We start from the raw sequence: 23202 nt of genomic DNA on the forward strand, positions 1-23202 counted from the left end.
CAAACCTGTATACCCTGCTGAGCTCCCTGTCACCGAGCCATGTGTGGTATACTGTGTTGGATCTAAAGGATGCCTTCTTTAGCCTGCCCTTAGCCCCACAGAGCCAAAGTTACTTTGCATTCACTTGGCACGATCCTGAGATTGGGATAAACAGTCAATTGACTTGGACCAGGCTGCCTCAACGATTCAAGAATTCGCCTACCATCTTTGACGAGGTGTTACATGAAGACCTGAGTGAGTACCGCTCCCAAAATACTGGAATAAGTCTATTGCAATATGTAGATGATTTGTTAATAGCCGCTCCAGACCAAAATAGCTGTCTAAAGGGAACAGCTAGGCTCTTAAAGACTCTTGGCAACTTGAGCTATAGAGCCTCCACTAAAAAGGCACAAATCTGTAAACCTGAAGTCACCTATCTGGGCTTCATATTAAAAGAGGGCAAGCATTGGCTGTTGGATGCACATAAAGAAACCATGCTAAAAATCCCTGTGCCTAAGTCAGCCAGACAAGTCAGAGAGTTCCTGGGAACAGTGGGCTTTTGCCGGCTGTGGATACCTGGGTTCGCTGAGATGGCCAAGCCTCTATATGAAGCCAGCAAAAACCTCCCAGAGTTTCACTGGACTGAGCAGATGCAAAAAGCCTTTGAGGCAACCAAGAAAAGCCTTTTGGAGGCTCCTGCCTTAGGTTTACCTGACGTGAACAAGTCATTCACATTATTGGTGACTGAAAGTAAAGGAATAGCAAAAGGAGTGCTCACTCAGCCAATTGGACCTTGGAAGCGGCCAGTTGCCTATTTGTCAAAAAAATTAGACCCTGTCGCCACTGTATGGCCCTCGTGTCTAAGAATAATAGCTGAAATAGTTCTCTTAATAAAAGATGCCGATAAATTGACTCTGGGACAGAACCTGACTGTGGCCACTCCACACGCTCTAGAGGGGGTGCTAAAACAACTGCCCGACTGATGGATGAGCAATGCCTGCATGTTCCATTACCAGACCATGTTACTTAACCCCGCACGTATCAGCTTCTGCATACCTACAGCATTAAACCCAGCTACTCTGCTGCTGGATCCGGATGTGGAAGCGCTACTGCCTGATTGTGAGCAGATCTTGGCCCAAGCACATAGCCTCAGGCCAGACTTGCTGGATTCGCCGCTATCACATGCCGAGCACACCTGGTTCACCGATGGCAGCAGCTTCATTCGGAATGGAAAAAGGTATGCGGGCGTGGTGGTCACCAAGGACATTGAGATAATGTGGGTGGAAGAATTCCCCCAGGGAACATCTGCACAAAGAGCAGAACTAGTGGCACTAACAAAAACCTTACAGATGGGAAAAGGAAAGAGACTAAATATCTATATGGACAGCCGGTACGCTTTTGCCACCATACACATCCATGGAGCCATCTACCAAGAGAGGGGGCTACTGACAGCTGAAGGGAAGGCCATTAAAAACAAGCAGGAGATTTTAAGCCTCATCCAGGCCCTATGGGAATCAGCAAAAATTGCCATTATGCATTGTCCTGGTCATCAAAAGGGAGTTGATTCAGTGACTAGAGGGAATAATCTGGCCGACCAGGCAGCCAAGGAAGCAGCCCTCCAGCCCAGAGCAGAAGTATTGACTCTAGTAGACCCGGAGCCACGAGCTTTACCTCCTGCACCCCAGTATTCCCAAGAAGACTTGGAGTTGATAAAGAAAATTCCCATGGCCCACAAACCCCTGGACAGAGAAGGAAACAACGACTGGTGGAAAATTTGTAAAGGGAAACTTATCTTGCCACAAGGGCTGGGTAAGGGGATCCTTAAGAGAATCCACCGAGCTTCTCACATGGGAACCCGAAGAATGCAGGACTTGCTCCGACACTCCAAAGTGAAAATTAGACAAGGAAATCAACTTATTGAAGATATTGTTAAAAATTGCAAGGCCTGTCAGCTCACCAATGCCCCCAATCAACCAGTTACTAAAGGAGCTCGCCTCTGTGGGGATAGGCCAGGTGTGTATTGGGAAGTAGATTTCACAGAAATTAAACCTGGAAAATTTGGATACAAATATTTGCTAGTTTTTATAGACACCTTTTCAGGATTGGTTGAAGCTTATCCAACAAAGCATGAGACTGCGAATGTAGTGGCTAAGAAGATCCTGGAAGAAATCCTACCCAGGTATGGCTTCCCATCCACCATTGGGTCGGACAACGGACCGGCCTTCGTCTCAAAAGTAAGTCAGGGAATAGCCGCTGCACTTGGGACAGACTGGAAATTGCATTGTGCTTATAGACCCCAGGGTTCAGGACAGGTAGAAAGAATGAATAGGACTTTAAAAGAGACCTTAACTAAATTGGCCTTAATTTTTGTGTAAACTTGACTATTTGCAGCTTGTGCATAAGAGTATGTGGCCCCAACTTAAGGCATTATATGATTCCGCTTCTGTCCCCTACCCCCCATTTATTCAGACCAGGGGACTGGGTGTTCGTCCGGAGGCATAACCAAAAATCCTTGGAACCATGGTGGAAGGGACCCTATGTGGTGCTACTGACTATACCCACTGTCCTCGCATCGCCACTTGGATCCATTGCTCCCACGCCAGGCCAGCTGACTCCTTTGCCCTGTACAAAGACTACCGTGGTGGAACATGGGAGGTCTCCAAGCACCCAACTCAGCCACTTTGCCTTCGCCTCAAGAAAAGAAAGTTAGCTTTTTGCCTTCTTTTCTTGCTACCAACCTTTCCAATTATCTTGTCAGCTCACTCCAAAGTGGGGTGACCCCCTTATTTTAGCAACTAAGGAAGCCCCCTTAGGAACCTGGTGGCCAGACTTAGTAGTAGACATGTGACTTGGCCGCGGGATGTGCCAGACAACCTAGGACGGGCCTGTGTGCCTATCCACAGGAATGAGGGGTGATCTGGCAAAGGTGCAGCTTGTCCAATCCTTGTGGTGGGACAGCCATAAGGGGGTGTCCATTCATGGTGGAAGAGGACAAGCCGGCACCAGGACAGTTCATCAAGCTCTGAGGAGTAGGATGGAGATAGGCCGTTTTGTAGGACAGGCCAATGGAGGCCTTTCTTTTGTCTCTTTTGTTTTCAGGTGAACATGGAAACCTGGTGGTAAAGTGAATTTTGAGCTGGTATATCTGTTCAGGAAAGAAAGCTTGTAGACCTGAGATTGTGTCCTTATTGAGATCTGTTAAAGGCCTGCAAAGGTGATGTAGGCATTTTTTAGGTCATCAGAGATCAGTTCTCCAGCCAGTCAGGAAAAAGCTTTTACAAACTAGAATGTTAAAAGGCTACACTGCTGTAGCCCAAAAAGAAGTCTGTATAGCTGAAATGTTGGATGTAATTTCCAGTTTGAAGTAAAGCTCCTAATTTACATCTGATCCTGCAGTCCCTTGGTAAAGTAGAATAAGGTTATAGGTTCCTGGCTAGGTAAGGTCAACGCCCCTGAGTCAGCCTGAAGAAGTTACAGAAGATGGATGATCTTCACCCATCAGCCCCCCTTTAAAATCAAGGGACCAGAGTTGTTTTTGGGAAGGTGAGGCAGGATAAACTACAGGCATTCAAAACAGAGGTACAGAGACTGCACTTGTGAGAAATGGTGACAGGCCCTTTGATTCTACTACTTTGGGCCCTATTGGCCCATGCCTTATCTCAATATCATCCCCTAGACATGCAAGCCATTAAAATAGACAGAAGGGAGCCATGATTGGCTCCCGAGGTACCAAAGAGAAAAGGGGAAAATGAAGAGCCAGACTAAAGCCATTTTGAAGTCAGGCCCCACTTTACTATGCGAACCTGAGATAAGCAGGCCATGTGAGCAAACACAGGCCATCACTTATCCTGGCTAGCAGAACGAGCTTATTAGGGCCCAGCTAGTCAGGAAACCCCCTGCTTAACTCTAACCGCCTGGGAATGCTTAACTCTATAATTGCCCCAGAATGTCTCTAGTCCTGAGAACACCTGATTGCTGTAACTTTGTTGTTTGTTTTTGCCTTTATAAGCCCTGTGAAATCTCAGCTCGGGGCCTTCCTCCTAACCTCCACTGTGTCGGTGGGTAGGACGAGGCCCGATCTGCAGCTCGCCTGAATAAAGCCTTGCTTTTGCATTTTGCTACGTCTGGCTCTGGGTGGTCTTCTTGGTGGTCTTCTCGCGACTTAGGCATAAGGGTCAGAGATGCAAAGGTGTTTTGGAAAAGCTGTACATCAGCATAATATATCATTGATGAGTATGCTGATGGCTCATGCCTATGATTCTAGATACTCAGGAGGGCTGGGGAGATGACCTAGTGGCAAGAGTGCTTGCCTCCTATACATGAGGCCCTGGGTTCAATTCCCCAACACCACATATACAGAAAATGGCCAGAAGTGGTGCTGTGGCTCAAGTGGCAGAGTGTTAGCCTTGAGCAAAAAGAAGTCAGGGACAGTGCTCAGGCCCTGAGTCCAAGTCCAGGACTGGCCAAAAAAAAATAGATACTCAGGAGTGTGAGCTCTGAAGATCAGGTTTCAAAGTCAGTCCAGGAAGGAAAGTCCCTGAGACTCCTCTCTAACCATCAAAAATTCAGAAGTGGAGCTGTGGCTCAAGTGGTAGAATACTAGCCTTGACCAAAAAAAAAATCTCAGGACCCTGAGACCCAGACCCTGCATTCAAGCTCTAATACTAGAAAGAAATACAACATGGTTTTCACTCATATGTGGAGGCTAGACCTAAAATACCTATTCATAGACATGTACACATCAATATATATCCACTTACATATATATACATACATATATATATGTATATACACACAGATAAACACAGAACATGAATTTAAGGAAATAGAAGCAAAAGCAAGGGGCTGTGAATGTGGCCTAGTGGTAGAGTGCTTGCCTAGCATGCATGAAGCCCTGGATTCGATTCCAGCACCACATAAACAGAAAAAGCCAGAAGTGGCGCTGTGGCTCAAGTGGTAGAGTGCTGGCCTTGAGCACAAAGAAGCCAGGAACTGTGTGTTCAAGCCCTAGGACTGGCAAAACAACAAAAAAAGAAGGAAAAAGAAAGAGAGATGAATAGTTTTGAAATATGTTTTGAAAGAGGATGAGTAAATACAGTTGAAGTAGATTGCAGCTATGAAAACAGAACAATAAACCTGATGAAATCGTTTTAGGAAAAGGGGAGTGAGTGATAGGTTGAGAGTGATTATAACATATTGTAAATATATGTGGAAGTGTAACAATGATACACCCTCTTGTGTTACTAATGTAAGCTGAGTTTTTCCCCTAAAAAGATCCCTGTAGGATCCTTAGGTTAACAGCTTTTAGCAATGACTATAGTCATGTAATTTCAGCCAAGCTACTTTTGTGTGTGTATGCCAGAATGGGGACTTGAACTCAGGACCTGGGTGCTGTCCCTTAGATTTCACACTCAATTCTGGTGCTCTATCACTTTAACCTCAGCTCCATTTCTGGGTTTTTGCTTTTTTGCTGGTTATAGATAAGTCTCATAGAATTCTCTTCCCAGGCCAGTTTTCAACCGTGATTCTTAGGCCTCAGCCTCCTGCATAGCTATTCACTATTCCCCTCTTAAATCTTGACTGCACATAAACTGGGAGGAAAGGTACATGCCTCTAATCTCAGCACTGAGGAAGCTGAGGTAAGATGGTTGTGAGTTCAAGGTTATCTTGGTCTATATGGTGAGTTTGAGGCCAGCCTCATCTGTATATTCTGATGTTATCTCAAAAAAGAAATCTAGGGCTGGGAATATGGCCTAGTGGTAGTGTGCTTCCATGAAGCCCTGGGTTTGAATCCTCAGCACCACATATATAGAAAAAGCCAATAGTGGTGCTGTGGCTCAAGTGGTAGAGTGCCAGCCTTGAGCAAAAAGAAGCTCAGGGACAGTGCTCAGGCCCTGAGTTCAAGCCCCAGAACTGGCAAAAAAAAAGGAAGTTGGGATAATAAAGGTGTATCTTATGTAATAGCTTTAAGAGCTGAGTATATATTGCACAGTGGTATTTTACATGGGATATTGCATTCCCACAGCAAGTGAAGACAGCTTCCCCAAATCCTGACACTGATGCAATTGTGCGAAAAACACCTTATCACTTTACAGAGCAGCAAAACCTGTCAAGAACGTTTTCTTTTCCTACTATAACAAAATTGGATGTAGGAGATACTTTGCTTCTCAGAAGAAAAAAGACCTTCCAATTTTTTTTACATGCTGAAATAACAGCTTTTGATAAGAGAACAAATAGCCATAGTGGTAAGAATAATAGTAAACATTTCTACAGTGCTTACTAGTTCTGGACTTCTGATGAGATATAGCCTAGAGATAAAAAACATGTGTGAGTCATCTGTGTGGGAGTGGAATATAAAGTCATGTGTATAACTGAGTGTGTTTAGAAGAAGACTAAAATAAAAAAGAACAAGATGGACCCTGGTAGCTCATGTCTGTAATCCTAGCCACTTAGGAGGCTGAGGCTGGTTGAAAGGCATCCCAAGCAGGAAAGTCCATGAGCCTCTTATCACTAATCACCAGAAAGCCAGAAATAGAGCTGTGGCTAAAGTGGTAGAGCACCAGTCTTGAGTAGAAAAAGCTCAAAGACAGTGCCCAAGCCCTGAGTTTAAGCCCCAGAACAGGTACACATACATAAAGAGAAAGAACCAGCTAGGACTGACACCTCAGAATCCTTGAGGTGAAACCTACCAGAGGACGATCACTGATGGCTAAATAGAAAAGCAGGAGTTGCACATCTGTAATCTTAGTTAACTCAGAAGGCTGAGATCCAGAGGTTAGCAATTCAAGGCCAGCCTGGGCAGGAAAATCCACTAGACTCTATCTCCAAATTAGCCAGCCAAAAGGAAGTCTGGAGGCATGACTCAAGTGGAGCATGAGCCTAGAGAGCAAGCTGAGAAAATTTAGATACCTGAGTTGAAACTCCAGTACTGCCACAAAATGAACTACAGATGTGTGTACAAATATTGATGAAACATACTTATGTGAATTTAAAAAGCCATTACCTCCCCCCTCAAAAGAAAAAGAAAGGAAAGGAAAGCAGGAACATGCAGAAGACAGGAAGGAATGGCCAGAACAACAAAAAGCAATGATAGGCCACATAAGTCAATGTATAAATGTATTTTTTGTTGGTTGTGGGGCTTGAACTCAGGGCCTGGGCACTGTCCCTGAGCTCTTGCCAAAGGCTATCTCTAGCACCTTAAGCCACAATGCCACTTCCAGGTTTCTGGTGGTTAACTAGATATAAAAAAGTCTCATGAGGGCTGGGAATGTGGCTTAGTTGTAGAGTACTTGCCTAACATGCATGAAGCCCTGGGATCAATTCCTCAGCACCACATATATAGAAAAAGCTGGAAGTGGTTCTGTGGTTTGTCAGGGATGGCTACACCTTTATGACCTGGGGTTGCTTGGCTGCTAGCCACTCCCACCTTCTCCCTGGGTCAGGAACCTCCCCCAAACCAGCCCCGCCTCTGGTCTGCGAGCACATGTCTCATAATGGCGCAGGGGTGGGGGGGACCGGTCCTTGGGGGACTGTGGTCTCCGTCTCTGCGGGAAGTTCCGTGACATCACCGTGATGGACAGTTCATTAGCCAATCATTAATACCCAGCTAGTCCCTCCTCTTCCTGCCGCCATTACTGTTATATAAACCCCTCCCCTGAATAAAACTTTGGGAAGCTCCTGAAGCTGACTCCGAGGTGTCCATGTGTACCCATCCTCCTTGGCGAGTATGGGGGGAGGGAGGGCATTCTCGCAGCCACACACAACCGAGGCTACCTGTGGCCCCCATTCCACCTTGGATTGCCTGCAGGTCAGGAAGCCAAGGATGAGAGTGGAAGGGGAACACATAAGGGGATAAAAGGCTTGGCATCTCCACAAAAGGAGAGGTATAGATTTAGCCCGGCAGTGGTTCAAGTGGTAGAGTGCTAGCCTTGAGCAAAAGAAGCTCAGGGACAGTGGCCAGGCCTTGAGTCCAAGTCCCAGGACTGGCAAAAAAATACCTTCTCCCTCTCATGGTAGGGGTTACAAACAGCAAAGAAATTTTCTTTGTTTTTCTTTTTTTTTTTTGCCAGTCCTGGGCCTTGGACTCAGGGCCTGAGCACTGTCCCTGGCTTCTTCTTTTTTTTGCTCATGGCTAGCACTCTGCCACTTGAGCCGCAGCGCCACTTCTGGCCATTTTCTGTATATGTGGTGCTGGGGAATCGAACTGAGGGCTTCATGTATACGAGGCAAGTGCTCTTGCCACTAGGCCATATCCCCAGCCCCTCATTTTTATTTTTTAAATCATTATTATAACGGTGATGTATAGAGGGATTACAGTTTCCCAAGTCAGGGAATGAGTACTTTTCTTTGTAACCCCTTCACTCAGCACTCTCCCAGTTTTTCCTTCCTGACCCCACCCACAAGTTATACAGTTCATTTTCAACATAGTGTCTAGTGTGTAAGGAAATTATCTTTGGAGAAAACATTTACACGGAGTGATGCATCTTATTTCACAGACTTTTTGCTTTTGGTACGACTCCTAGGGTGTGAACTCGGCCTGGATGCTGTCATTGAGCTTTTGCAATCAAGAATAGTGCTCTACCACTTGAATCACAGCTCCACTTCTGGCTTTTTGGTGGTTAGTTACATATAAGAGTCTTATAGGCTTTCTGCTTTGGCTAGCTTTGGGCTGCAATCCCTTAGATCTCAGCCTCCTGAGTAGCTAGAATTATAGGCATGAGCCACCAACCCACAGCTGAACATTTTTTAAGTAGCAATATATTACTTCTGGAATTTAAAATAAAAAAGGACAACATCCCTTGCTTCAATCTAGCTCTTCCTCCTCTTCTATACTCATACAATTTTCTTCTTCAAATTTCCACTCAAAAGATACTTGCTAAACTACGCTTATAATTAATCATAAGTTCAATTAGCATGCCAGAACAAATCAATGAGGAAATAATAGTGCTTCTAACAAATGGTTCCAGGATAACTATAAAAGGATCAAGTTGACCAGGTAATCCTAGCTATTCAGGAGGCTGAGATCTGAGGACTGTGGTTGAAAGCCAGCCCAGGAAGGAAAGTCCGTGAGACCCTTACCTCCAATAAACTCAGAAAAAGTCAGAAGTGGCATTACAGCTCAAGTGGTAAAGTATCTAGTCTTGAGCAAAAAAGGTCAGGGACAATGCGCACACACGCACGCGCGCACACACGCACACACACACACACTCAGAAAGCATAAAGTTGGAACCTTACAATCATGTCATATAAAATGGATGAAGCCCTAAATGTAAAAGCTCAAATTATAAAACTCTTCAAAGAAAACACAGGGGCATATCTTCATGCCCATGGACCAGGTACTGGTTTCTTGGCTGCAACATCAAAAGTATATGGCATAACTTCTTTGAACAGCTAACAAACCATTTAACAAAATAAATACCTGGAAGCTGAAACATGTTCCAGGGGGACAGGCAAAGGAAGGCACACAAATGGAGGAAGGGGGAGCAAATACTTGCATAACAATTGAACTATATAACTTGAAGGTGGGGATGGGAGGGGAAAATGGAGAAAGATGGAAGGGGTGACACTGACCAAGAAGCGCTGTACTCATGACCTAATTTATGTTATGAAATTGTAACCTCTTTGTACAACTAATTAACAAAAATATAGGGGTGGGAATGTGGCTCTGTGGTAGAGTGCTTGCCTAGCATGCATGAAATCCTGGTTTCGATTCCTCAGTACCACATACACAGAAAAATCCAGAAGTGATGCTGTTGCTCAAATGGTAGAGCACCAGCCTTGAGCAAAAGAAGCTCAGGGACAGTGCCCAGGATCTGCCCGGACTGGCAAAAAAAAAAAAAAAAAGAAAGAAAGAAATATAAAAACTACAAGCAACTAGAAAGAAAATATAACTTGGACCAACATTAAATTTTGATGTATTGAAGGACACCAAAAAGGAAATGAAAAACCCATAAAATAGAAGATACTTACTGCTAGGCAAGGTGGCTCAAGCCTGTTATCCTAGCTACTTTGGAAGGCAGATAATGGGGGATTGAGGTTCAGGGCCAGGCCATGCAAAAACAAACCTGCAAGACTCTGTAGGTGAATCAATAGTATGTGAATCAATAATAGGTGTATCATGGCTCAGATCACAGCTTAGGCTTACTGGACAGGGACAAGGGCTAGAGGTGTGGCTCAGCAGTATCTTGCTGGTATAGCAAGTATGATGCGCTGAGTTCAAGCACTAGTACCATCAAAACAAAAAACAAACAAAACACATATATGAAGATAATTCAATATCATTCACCATTAAGGTAATATGAATCAAAACCACACTGAAACCAGGCACCAGTGGCTCACATCTGTAATCCTAGCTACTCAGGAAGCTGCGATCTGAGGACCAAGACTCGAAAAAGGCAGCCCAGGCAGGAAACTCATGAGACTTTTTTTTGCCAGTCCTGGGGCTTGAACTCAGGGCCTGGGCTTCTTTTGCTCAAGTCTAGTACTGTACCACTTGAGCCTCAGCTCCACTTCCTGCTTTTTCTGTTTATATGTTACTGAGGAATTGAATCTAGGGCTTCATGCATGCTAGGCAAGCACTCTACCACTAGACCACATTCCCAGCCCCTCATGAGACTCTTATCTTCAACAAACAACCAAAAAAGCCAGAAGTAGAGCTGTGACTCAAGTGGTAGAGCATTAGCCTTGAGCACAAAAGTTCAGTGACAGCACCCTGGCCCTAAATTCAAGCCCCAGGCCCTGCACACACACGCAAAAAAAAAACAAAAAAACAAAACTTTCACCTTAGCAGTCCCCTTTCTCAAAGTTTACTGAATAAAAACATATTTACAAAGACTTTTTACAGATTAAAAATGAGCTGGAGCTTGGGGCACTGGTGTCTCATGCCTATAATCCTAACTATTCAGGAGGCTGAGCTCTGAGGATCATAGTTGGAAGGCAGCCTGGGCAGGAAAGTCCATGACACTCTTATCTCCAGTTAGCCAAGAAAAAGCTGGAAGTGGAGTTATGGCTCAAGTATAGTAGCATGCTAGCCTTGAGCAAAAAAAGCTCAGGGATAGTGCCTAGGTCCTAAGTTCAAGCCCAGGGACTTACAATATATATATGGAATAGGGAGTAGTTATCTAGCATATGTAAGACAATGAATTTGATCTCCATCATAACAAAGTATTTCTTCCATGGAGTCTTCCCTTTTTACTACAATCCAGATTAATTTCTTTATTCTTTTGATTCCTGCAATATACTTCAGCTGGGCACTGGGTGGCTTACTCCTGTAATCCTAACTATTCAAGAAGCTGAGATCTGGGCTGGGGATATGGCCTAGTGAAGCCCTGGGTTCAATTCCTCAGCACCACATATATAGAAAAGGCCAGAAGTGGCATTGTGGCTCAAGTGGCAGAGTGCTAGCCTTGAGCCAAAAGAAGCCAGGGACAGTGCTCAGGCCCTGAGTCCAAGCCCCAGGACTGGCACCCCCCCCCCAAAAAAAAGAAGTTGAGATCTAAGGATTGTGGTGTGAAGCCAGATGGACAGAAAAATCCAAGAGATTCTTTTTTTTTTATGACAGTTCTAGGGCTTGATTCAGGGCCTGGCTATAGTTCCTGGACTTTTTTGTTCAAGGCTACCACTATACCACTTGAGCCACTGCTTCACTTCTGTCTTTTTAGTGATTAATTCGAGATTAAGAGTCTCACAGGCAGGCATCAATGGCTCATGCCTATAATTCTATCTATGAGAGGTTGAGATCTAAGGATTGTGGTTCAAAGCCAGCCTGGACAGGAAAGTCTGTGAGACTCATCTCCAGTTAACTACCAAAAAGCTGGAAATGTGCCATGGCTCAAAGTGGTAGAGTGGTATACCTGAGCACAAAAAACTCAAGGACAGCACTCAGGCCCTTAATTCAAGCCCCAGGACTAGCACAAAAAAAAAAAAAAGCAGCTGGGTGCTGGTGGCTCACGCCTGTAATCCTAGCTACTCAAGAGTCTGAGATTTGAGGATCATGGTTCAAAGCCAGCCCAGGCAGAAAAGTCCCTGAGACTCTTATCTCCAATTAACCACCAGAAAACTGGAAGTGGCACTGTGGCTCAAAGTGATAGAACACTAACTTTGAGCTGAAGAGCTCAGGGATAATGTCCAGGCTCGCAGTTCCAGCCCCATGGTGGACAAAGGAAAAAAAAAGTAGGCACCACAGTCTCCCAGACTTTCTTACCTGGGCTGGAATCAAACCCTGATTCTCAGATCTCAGCCCCTGGGTAGCTAGGATTATAGGCATGAGCAAACAGTACTGAGCTCTAAGAGACTGTTATCTCCAATTAACCAGCTAAAAATGTAACTGGGGATGTCGCTCAAATAGCACCAGACATGAGCAAGAAAGCTAAGTAAGAGCTTGAAGTCTCAGTACACACACACACACACACAGAGAGAGAGAGAGAGAGAGAGAAAGAGAGCTAACATTGCCTTCAAAAAGGTAATAAAAAAGATTATAGTGTCCAATGTAGTACTATAACACTATGGAAAAGGCTTATTATTACTTCATGTAGACTAGCTTTGACTTATCAGACTTATTTTCTTGAGAAGGATGGATGAGTAAGTTTTCTGTTTCTCAGAAACACCTGACACATAGTTGGACACATAGGAAAGACTCAGGAAATAACCTGATGGTGTGAAGAATCAAAATGAATGTGTGTGTGCTTGTTTTCATATATGTGTCAAACATACAAAAGAAGTTGCAGGAGTGAATACCATGTTACATATTGAGCTGAGAGAATGACGCTGTGTGAAACTGCAGAATACATGATTTATTTAAGAGACAAAACAATATGGTTTGAACAGTTCTTCCTGCCTTCAGTCTCAATGACATCACATGGTCAACCATACCTTGGTCTCTGAGATTCTAAGGGAGTCACTGAGGTCTTGTCTAGACACTTAACTGTCTGGTATTATTATTCTCCCATGGCTTCCTCTTCTTCCTCCTCCTCCTCTGTCCAGCTCAGATCATCATCTGAACCCTCAGATTCTTCCTCATCCATCTCTAAGACAACTCCTGCCCTAGCCTTCTCAGCTAGCGCATCGGGGTGCTCCAGCTGGGCCCAGGATCCTGGGTTAGCCTTGACCAGGGAGATTTCAACCCGAGATGGCATCAAAGAGACAGAGCTCTGCTCCACACTAATGACCTAAGGAGGGAAAGACAGAGGAAGAAAGAAGGCAGAATGAGGACATCAAAGGAATTGGAGTTGAAGGTAATAGTGATGAAAAAGAGGAAAATTAAAAAAGAAAGAGGAAAAGTAGAGAGAAAGAGGGAGAAGGGGAAAAGGAAGACAAAAGATGAGGAAGAATGGAATATAAAAGTAAATGAAGGGGCTGGGGATATGGCCTAGTGGCAAGAGTGCTCGCCTCGTATACAGGAGGTCCTAGGTTCAATTCCCCAGCACCACATATACAGAATAATGGCCAGAAGTGGCGCTGTGACTCAAGTGGCAGAGTGCTAGCCTTGAGCAAAAAGAAGCCAGGGACAGTGCTCAGGCCCTGAGTCCAAAGCCCAGGACTGGCCAAAAAAAAAAAAAGCTTTCTAAAAAAAAAAAAAAGTAAATGAAGGGAAAATCTCCACTTTCCCAGTACAACTCTTTTCTGTCAGGATACCCTCTAATTACTCCAGTCTGGCCCTTTCCCCCCCATCTGCCTCCCCATCCTGTTCCTTTTTCTTGACTTACCCCCCAGAGCTTCATCTCTGCTTGGAACACACGGTTGCCATCAAAGACAAGGTGGACATGAAGCTGAAAGAAAAAAATCACAAAACAGTAGCAATACAAGGTCAGTCAGGGCACATCATAGAAGCTGGGTGCCAATGGCTCACGCATATAATCCTAGCTACTTAAAAGGCTGAATTCTGAGGATCACAGTTTGAAGCCAGTTCATGTGGAAAGTTCATGAGACTCTAATCTCCAATTAATACCACAAAAGCCAGAATGGATCTGTGGCTCAAGTGGCAGAGCACTAGATGAGCAAAAATGCCCACGAACCTTGCCTAGACCCTGAGTCCGAGCCCCTGAAATGGCACAAAAAAAGGAAGTAGAGCTGTGGATCAAGTGGTAGACAGCCACTCTTGAGCAAAATAGCTAAGGAACAGCTCCCAGACATGGAGTTTAAGCCCTAGAACCAGAACACACACACACACACACCATGTCATAGAAGGAGACAGAACCAGACCAGAAGAAGCATGATCATTAGGTCAGCCAGACCACCCTGACCTAAACAGCATCCCTTCCCCCTCAGGGGACTATTGTGATTATGCTTTAAATGCATACAGCATCTCTGTCTGTATGATTATATCATCACCCAAATATCACTATGCTCCCATCCTGCAGCAACTCATTCCTCACCTCAGTTTGATTGGCCTTCACCCAGTTGAATGCAGGAAGTGGAATCTGGCCATATACAGTCACCACTACTAAGGAATCTGTCTGATGCCAATCATGCCGGCAAGATGCTGGCAGCTAAAGAGATGTAAAATGCAGATGGTTAAAACTGTCAACTCTCAAATTTCATGGGGTTATGTAGAGAAGACCTGCAATGTCTCAAGAGACATGAACAACATTCTTTGTTACAAGGTCTCTGGGTTATAGAGGGATAGGAGCAGAATCTTATTTGGTTTATAACAAAGGAAAGAGATAGGAGCTTGGCAATGAGGTACTAGGAAGAAAGTTTATCTCAGGAATGGGTTCTAATGAAGAGTTCAGGAAAGTTGGGGCTTACCTGCTTCCCCCAGTCATGTCTACCAACTCTGCATCCTGGCTGAGCCAGGAATGCCCCAAAATCCAGGGTCTGGATGCCACAACAGCTCCAAGACTTCATCCTAAGGTAAAAAGACAATTCAACAAAATCTCCCCCAACAATCTCCTACTTTTTTTTTTTTTTGGCCAGTCCTGAGCCTTGGACTCAGGGCCTGAGTGCTGTCCCTGGCTTCTTTTTGCTCAAGGCTAGCACTCTACCTCTTGAGCCACAGCGCCACTTATGGCCATTTTCTATATATGTGGTGCTGGGGAATCGAACTCAGGGCTTCATGTATACGCGGCAAGCACTCTTGCCACTAGGCCATATTCCCAGCCCCAATCCCCTACATTTTTGTGCCAGTACTGGGGCTTGAACTCAAGACCTGAGCACTGTCCCTGAGCTTTTCCCCTTGAACGTTGTTCCTCTACCAATTGAGACATAGCTCTACTTCCAGCTTATTGCTGGTTAACTGGAGATAAGCCTCATGGACTTTGCTGCCCAGGCTGGCTTCGAACCTCAATTCTCAGATCTCAGTCTCCAGAATAGCTAGAATTACAGGTTGAGCAACCAGTACCCCACTCTTTTTTTTATTTTTATTTTTGCCAGTCCTGGGGCAAAAGTCCTGGGCCTGAGCACTGTCCCTGGCTTTTTTTTCCCCTCAAGGCTAGCTAGCACTCTAACTCTTGAGCCCAGCACCACTTCCAACTTTTTCTATTTATATGGTGCTAAGGAACTGAACCTAGGGCTTCGTGCATGTTAAGCAAGCACTCTACCACTAAGCCACATTCCCAGCCCACACCCTACTTTTAATTGGGAGAAATCCATCTCACAGACCATCCAACACCCTCCTCACCCCTTCCTTACCCCTCATGGAATCGAGGTGCTCCTGGGTGGTAGGTACATGGAGTAGCATCACTCTCAGGGCCTTGGTAAACCTAACAAGAATAAAGGAGAATCAAGAAAAGAATTAGTGCATTCTATATAGTGTACTGCATTCAAGTTCATGTCTACATCCAGTTATCTCTTAGCATTGTTATCCCTCGGCCCCATGCTTGAACCTCCCACTCCCTCTGAAAACTCTTACAGCATCACATCCTGGGTTCTGACAGCTTGAACCATTCCGAATCAGATTACTGTCAAGTCCTGTGCAAGGGAAACAAGAGTCAGAAGCCGATTCACTTCCCCCATCTAATCACTATTTCCACTAAATCCCAGACTGTGAGGCCTCTCCTAAAGATCCACCTACCTGCCCCAGGTTTCTGGTCTAGTTCTTTTTGTTCCAATGCCATTTCCAGGGCTTGAGATATATTTAGTGGTAGCAGCTTTGGAGGCAACTCTGACCTAGGGGTTATAGGCAGGTCATTCAGTTCTGATCCATTAATCATGATTGCCAACTCTAGCATACCTGCCCTTGGTAGTAGACTCAAAGAATTCTGGGAAAAGTGAGTCATGGTTGGACAAGTTGAATAGTAATCTCCTTGCCAATTTTCATTTCTGTGAACATCTGTAAAATACCCAAACCTAGGGGAAATCCCCAGGTCTTCTAGTAGCTTTAAACTGTCTCTCTAGAATTACATCATTTTATCTTCCTGTCGAATCATGAACCTGTTGCTCATATCCTCACAAAATTCATTTTCTCAGCAAGGTGCTAGTGGCTTGGAGTTCAGAGCCAGCCAAAGCAGGAACATCTAGGATACTTTTATCTCCACTTAACCAACAATGTCAAAAAAAACCAGAAGTGGGTTTGTACCTCTTGTGATAGAACACTAGCCTTGAGCAAAATAGCTGAGGGACAGCACACAAACCCTGAATTCAAACCCTAGGACCAGCACATACATAAACAATTTCATTTTCTCTAGGTCCTTAGCTACTCATATTTTCCCTACCAGTAGTAGGATTTGAACTCAGGGTCTTGAACTTGCTGAACTGGCATTCTTACCACTTGAGCCACACCTTCTATCTTGCTTTTTTGCTGGCTATTCTGGAGATAGAATTCTCTTAATACTTTTTCCCCTAGATTGGTTTCAAACTACAATCTTCCAGACCTTATCCTCTTGAATAGCTAGAATTATAAGCAGTAGACACTTCTTTTTTATTATAGACCAGTAGATACTTTCCTTGATTTATCTTAAAGCCCTTATTTTAGAAATAAAAAATAAACTTGTTCTCACCCAGGCATGGTGATATATGCCTATAATCCCAGCCCTTGCAAAGCAGAGACAGGATTATGAATTGTACATCAGATTGGGCTACACTGTAAGACCTTGTCACAAAAAAGAATCAAGTAATTCTTACTCTCATTTATATTACATACTAAATATGTATTTGTAAAGGGGTATCTACTTACTTCATATACTCAATGTATCTAGCCCATCTCTCACATATTCTCTTAAGATCAAAGGCCATTTCCACAGCTTTCCCCTAAGGCACAGAACATACACTGTACCATCCAAACCCTGACACAGATCTCTGAACCTGATGATTCATTAGCCACTCATAGGAAGCTGCATACAGGACAAACTCAGGGGCCTCCTAATTACTTAGGCCTTTCTCGTTGTAAGGTCTCTGCTGACTTTGGAATTGTGTTCAAAGGTTTTTGCTCCTGAAGTAAACTTGTAGCAGAGTCCTCAGGCTGGGGGGTCTCAGGAAACTTCTCAGCACAGTGTGGTCCCATAGTACAGCCCTGGTACAGATAAGGAAATAAGGATTAGAAATTGAATTATTTTAATTTTTTATTGTTACTGTAAAGATTATGTACAGAGGGGTTAGTTACATAAGTCTGGTAATGAGTATTCTTTTTGGAGTGTTACTTCTTCCTTCACTCCATTTTTTCCTCCCTTCCCCACCCACAAGTTGTATAGTTCATTTTCAACAGTGTCTTACTGCTACTTCTGCATTTGTTCACCCTTTGTCCATTCATTTCTGTGCCTTTCCTTACCCTCTCAAAATACAGATAAACAAATGAGACAAAAGTATAAAGAAAAGGAAAACAAAGAAATAAAATTCTTCTATTGGGAGAACTCAAGGATTTACCTTGATGTTTAAGAACTCCGAGAAATCTACAGTTCGCTTTCGGCAGCATGACCAACCCTATTTAACAAGAGACCCAAGTCAGCTCAAAATTTCTGGGTATATATTTCCTTTGGGACATGCGCTTGCTATCCCCCATTACCTACTCCTCACCTTAAGTGCATCATGGAAGATTGGGACCCCAGGGTGATAGCAACAGGAATCTGTGGATACCAGATTGAAGACCACTGTACCAAATACCACTTGTCACCTTTTCTCCAGGTTCATGTTACGGTTTCTTTCCATATGAGGCAATAAACCAACAAAGTTTGACACTCAAATCAAAATTATACTGTTTTTTTTAAAATCCCATTCATTTGACAAGGCCCACAGCTAAACACCCCAATAACCTCTCAGAACCCCTGGCCAGGTCAGCATGATTTACTCACCAGGAAGGTTGGTGTTGGGATCAAAATGTTGCCCACAGCCTTTGTTATGACAGAGTTGTGACATGGAGGCGTTGCTAGAATTACTGAAAGGGTATTTCAAGGAGTCTGGCTGCTGAGTGGGGAACACCACTGAGTCCAGAGGCTTTTAGCTGCCTGGAAGGGCCAGCTGTTTCTATCTTTAGTTCAGGAGGCGTACACCTCCTAACATGGGCAAGGGAACTTCAATTCGTCTTCCCAGCCAATAGAAAGAGCTCTGGAGCATTTTCGCTTTGAGGCTCAGGAAAAAAGGATCAGGCAGAGTAGTACTTGGAACTTGGGTGAGGTCAGCGAACCACTGCTGAGACAGTTTTAGATGCTGCCAATTCCAAGCCTCTGACATATCAACAGCTGCTCAGATAAGCCAATTGAGACCACCTCTCCAACTGGATAAGGGTATCTCAACTTTCCCAACCCATTTCTTCCTCTCAGGGAAATATCTATATTGCCTGGTTATGTCCACATAGGGTCAATAGCACTGATTCTTGCATTTAACTCTACCTTCTTCCCATGTTTGCCTAGATGGATGACTAATATTTCAAAGTCAAAGGCTTTATCCTTACAGAGCCTTCTACTCATCTCCCCACCATCCTTTCCACTTCAAAAATAGCACAGAAAATTAAAAGGCTTAAAACGTATTTTAATAAGTTGATGCTGCATTATTGATCCATTTCTCAGAAAAACTCCAAATTTTCAGATATTAGGGACAAATCAAACGTAATACAACAATTTTTAAAAAATGCACAGCGTTAACTACCTAAGATAGGCAAGGCTAAGAGCTACTGTTAGACCATCAGCATACAGCAACCCTGTTCCCATGTTTATTCTAGGCCTATCAAGAAAAGCTGTGAAGGTCAACATCATAGACACAAGAGGGTCAATTCTTGGGTTGTCTTTACTCAAGAAAAAGATGGAGGCAAGTTAACACAAGTTTGTTTTTTAAGATATGCTAAAATGAAAACCTCTAAGAGAAAATGTCTTTCTTAGGACATAAAAGGGTGATATATGGGCTATAACAAAACCATACATATGCAGTCAGTGACCTCTGGACATATGCCTGAATTCGCACCTGGGAGTGAATGGAGAAATGAGGCTAGGTCATTGGGGGATGGTTTGGTTTTTGTGGTATATGTGGCAGTGTCTCTGGGTTGAGGGGTTTAGGGATGAGAGCAAATAACATGATGGACAAAAAAAGCGGAATGATCAAGATATCAGGGCTTATGATCCAGTTTGTTATGGTTTCCCCAGGCCCCAACAATTACACGGAGACTTCAGGAATGTACCACACAATTGATTTAACAATATACCACACAGAACTGACTGGTTATCTATCACCCCTCCCTTGCCCCCCACCTCCAAGTATACTCTCCAGAGTAGCACAGGCAGGAAAGACCTATCTATTGGGAGAATCCCTAACACTTTTCCAGGGTAGAATTCTGGCTAGTCCACAAAGGGTCCTTCTTTTAAGGGTTTTGGGAAACTAGACACTGCAACTTTTATTAGTATCGGCGACGTTTGTTTGGAGCAAATTCAGCTCCAGGAGCTGCACGATTGAAAGCAGGAGGCGTTCCACCAATTGCCCCAATTCCTTCCATTGTAGCAGCTTGGCCAAAGCGTTCAGTTGTTGGAGGGGTCTTTAAAGAGAAAAAGAAAACAACATTACAATAGAATCTATGCCCTAAGGTTCTTAACTCACTTATACAAACAATTCTCTCCATTGGGGTCCATTTCCATTCAACTACTCAAAACTTGAGCTCAGAATGCTAATGCAAAAACTGGGGGTAGAGGCAAGTGGTAGCACACCTGCCTGGAAAACCATGAGGTCAAATTCTAGTATTGCCAAAACAAGTATAAGAACTCTAGTGAAAAGAGAAAAGACAAAAATATACAGTTAAAAAAAAAAAGAGGGCTGGGATGTAGCTCGGTGGCAAAGCACTTGCCTAGCAAATGTCCTGGGTTCAATCCCCAGTACCAAAAAAGAAAAAAAAAAGTTAAGACAAACTCTTAGTGGATGACCCAGAAGCAGCTTTTGTGAATTAGGGCCACCTAATCATTCCACCTTTTTTTTTTTTGGGGGGGGGGTCATGGAACAGTACTGGATCTTGAATTCAGGGTCTAGATACTGTCCCTTGGATATTTTTTCTCAAGGATGGAACTCTACCATTTCAGCCATATCTCCACTTCTGGCTCTTTTTTTGCGGGGGGGGGGGGGGGGGGGGGTTAGGGTTAACTGGAGATAGAAATCTCACAAACTTTTCTGATTAGGCTGGCTTAGAACCAAGATCCTCAGATCGGTCTCGAGTAGCTAGGATTATAGATGTATGAGCAATCGGTGCCTGGCTTCTATCTTTAATGTTTTTACATTTTTCCACTGTATTTATTTTTGTCTTTTCTTTGTTGGTGCTAGGGATTGAACCCAGGATACTGCACTTGTGTGGCAAGCTCCTTGTCATAGAACTACATCCCAGCCCTCTAACTTAAAAAGATTTTTTATTATAAAGGTGATGTACAGGGGGGTTACAGTTACAAAAATCAGGTAATATGTATATTTTTTCTTAGATAGTGTCACCCCTTCCCTTGCTCTCTCCCAGTTGTCTTTAACTTTTAATCTACACTCCTGACTACTAACTAACATTCTCATGTACTAAATACCTAAGCTGGATAATTTGTTTTGTTTTGTTTTTTGTTTTGGCCAGTCCTGGGCCTTGGACTCAGGGCCTGAGCACTGTCCCTGGCTTCCTTTTGCTCAAGGCTAGCACTCTGCCACTTGAGCCACAGCGCCACTTCTGGCCATTTTCTGTATATGTGGTGCTGGGGAATCGAACCCAGGGCCTCATGTATACAAGGCAAGCTCTCTTGCCACTAGGCCATATCCCCAGCCCTAAGCTGGATAATTTGTGTCCAAGTATTTTTCCCTCGTACCCAGTAACTAGAGGCCACCATTCTCAGGAAACTGAAGCCTACTCAGTTTGGTATATTTCTTTTGATACTAGAAGCAATACTGGTTTACTCATGTTAGCAACTAATAGGTGCTTAAAACCAAGCAGGTAGTTGCTTAAATCCAAGATAAAAAGTATATATAGGTTGATCCTGGTGTTGGTGGCTCACACCTGTAATCCTGAGGATTGTGGCCCAAAGCCAACCTGGGCAGGAAACTTCATTGAGACTGATTTCGAATTTAACACTAAAAACAATCCAGAAGTGGAGCTGTGGTTCAAGTGGTAGAGTGCTAGCCTTGAGCAAAAACGGTTAGGGGCAGCACCCAGGCCCTGAATTCAAGCCCGGGGAAAAACGTATAGTTTGAGCCAGGTGCCAGTAGCTCACACCTGTAATCTTAGCTACTCAGGAGGCTGACCAGGTCCTGAGGCTGACACACAAAGAAGTATAGTGTGATACTGAATTTGGTCAAGATTAAAAATAGGTCTCTCATGGTAGAGAGCCTAACAAATGCAAGTCCCAGCACTGCCAGCACCACTTAACAAAAAACTAAAGAGCATAGCTGGGAACCAGTGGTACATGACTGCCATCTTAGCTGCTCAGGAGTTTGAGATCTGAGGATCAAGGTTCAAAAAGGTTCAAAGTCAGTGGGGACAGGAAAGCCCATGAGATTCTTTATCTCTAATTAACCACCACCAAGTGGAGCTGTGTGGCTCAAGTGGTGGTGGAGTGCCAGTCTCAAGCTAAAGAGCCAATCAAGAACAAAGGGCCCTAGTACCAGTGTACCCACCCACACTCCTAATGTTATACTTTAGTAGTCCTAAAGACTGACATCTGTAGCAAAATTGAAGTAGATAAACACAGGTACTATAAAAGAAAAAGTCCGTTCTCCTCCTACTAGTCACTTAGTTTATTACCAGTCTCCTGCAGCTTATTACCAGTCCCAAGGTTCCATCTGGCATCATAGTGGCAGGTCCTGGAGGAGCTGGGGTACCAGCTGGCACAGGAGCAGGGGGCAATGCACCTCTGTTGTTTATGCCCATAGCACCTAAATCAGAGGAGCATCATCAGTACAGGGGAGACTGCCCATTTCTTCCTATACCAAGGTAAAGAATTCAGTAAGACCTGTTGGCTATGATATCTCATACCCACTGCCCCAATAATGTTCCTGGAAATGTCAGCTCTTTAAATCTGGACTAGGTAGAAGCTACATAGTACAAAAATAAAAATAAATAAAAATAAAAAAATAAAAAATAGTACAGAGACAAAAAATGAAATCTAAGTCCTTACCTCCCATAGCCATCTGGCCCATTCGTATCTCTTGCTCTCTCTGAAAAACAAAATATACTAAAGACAGTCCAAGAAAGTAATGCATTCTACCATAATCCACTGAGGACCACACACTAAGGGAAGTAAGTATTGGTCACATATCCCAAGAGCACTGAGCCCAAGCTGAGGAACACTAAAGCCCCTTGTGAATTGTACAGTGAGTTCAGGTCACAGAGCTGACCTGAATGTTCCAATGTTTCCCATTAGGAATAGAAAGAGAAAGTTGACTTCTTCCAGGGCTCTAAACCTTACAACTGCAAGGACAGCAGTAGTACCCTAACCAAGTCTGCTACAGGACATGTGCTTGTCACTGAGTATAAACAGCACAGTGGTCCCAAATTTCCATCCTAAATTTCCTGTGAGGCAAAAGGACTCCTCTTCAAACCTTACCTCTCCTTCCTATGAACTCTTCTTTAGAGCATAGAAAAACTGGTCATAACCTGGTGTCCTAACAGACATTCCATGGTGGGTTCATCAAATCACAACTAGTTTGGTACATCATGGGCACATGGGAGATATACCGCATCAGGGAAGGTTCCCTTGAATCCTTCCTGCTGTCGCCGCATCATTTCTTCTTGTTGTCGCCGCATTTCTTCCTCACGGCGCCTGCGTTCCTCCTCTTGCCTACAGTCACCAAGGTATTTTAAGATAGAGGCATTCCACAACTTGAGCACGTTACCTTTATAGGAGACTGAGCTAA

The 23202-nt window shown here is 44.0% G+C and overlaps 2 protein-coding genes across 4 annotated transcripts in view; both read right to left on the reverse strand.

The window, feature by feature from the left end:
* Positions 1 to 12749: 12749 nt before the first annotated feature.
* Positions 12750 to 18739, reverse strand: Itgb1bp2 (integrin subunit beta 1 binding protein 2). The gene is made up of 11 exons (XM_048335551.1): positions 18201 to 18739; positions 17926 to 17975; positions 17776 to 17832; positions 17283 to 17425; positions 15989 to 16083; positions 15827 to 15885; positions 15607 to 15677; positions 14725 to 14824; positions 14352 to 14465; positions 13683 to 13745; positions 12750 to 13145 (listed from the first exon to the last, which is right to left on the reverse strand). Exons 1-11 carry the CDS (start codon positions 18262 to 18264, stop codon positions 12915 to 12917), a joined length of 1047 nt encoding a protein of 348 aa, XP_048191508.1. The 5' UTR covers positions 18265 to 18739; the 3' UTR covers positions 12750 to 12914.
* A 116-nt stretch (positions 18740 to 18855) lies between these two features.
* Nono (non-POU domain containing octamer binding) overlaps positions 18856 to 23202 on the reverse strand; it is a 20690-nt gene continuing 16343 nt past the window's right edge. The window contains exons 9-12 of one of the 3 annotated variants that reach the window (XM_048335549.1): positions 23024 to 23126; positions 22464 to 22503; positions 22112 to 22221; positions 18856 to 19870 (exon numbers count right to left, since the gene is read on the reverse strand). In XM_048335549.1, coding sequence (XP_048191506.1) covers positions 19736 to 19870; positions 22112 to 22221; positions 22464 to 22503; positions 23024 to 23126 — 388 coding nt within the window. In that variant the 3' untranslated portion in view covers positions 18856 to 19735. Of the gene's footprint in view, positions 19871 to 22090; positions 22222 to 22268; positions 22396 to 22432; positions 22504 to 23023; positions 23127 to 23202 lie in introns of those variants that run through there. The other 2 variants (XM_048335548.1, XM_048335550.1) reach the window with 2 other exon arrangements.

This window comes from Perognathus longimembris, chromosome 28 (genome assembly GCF_023159225.1).
Source record: "Perognathus longimembris pacificus isolate PPM17 chromosome 28, ASM2315922v1, whole genome shotgun sequence".
Classification (NCBI taxonomy): domain Eukaryota; kingdom Metazoa; phylum Chordata; class Mammalia; order Rodentia; family Heteromyidae; genus Perognathus; species Perognathus longimembris.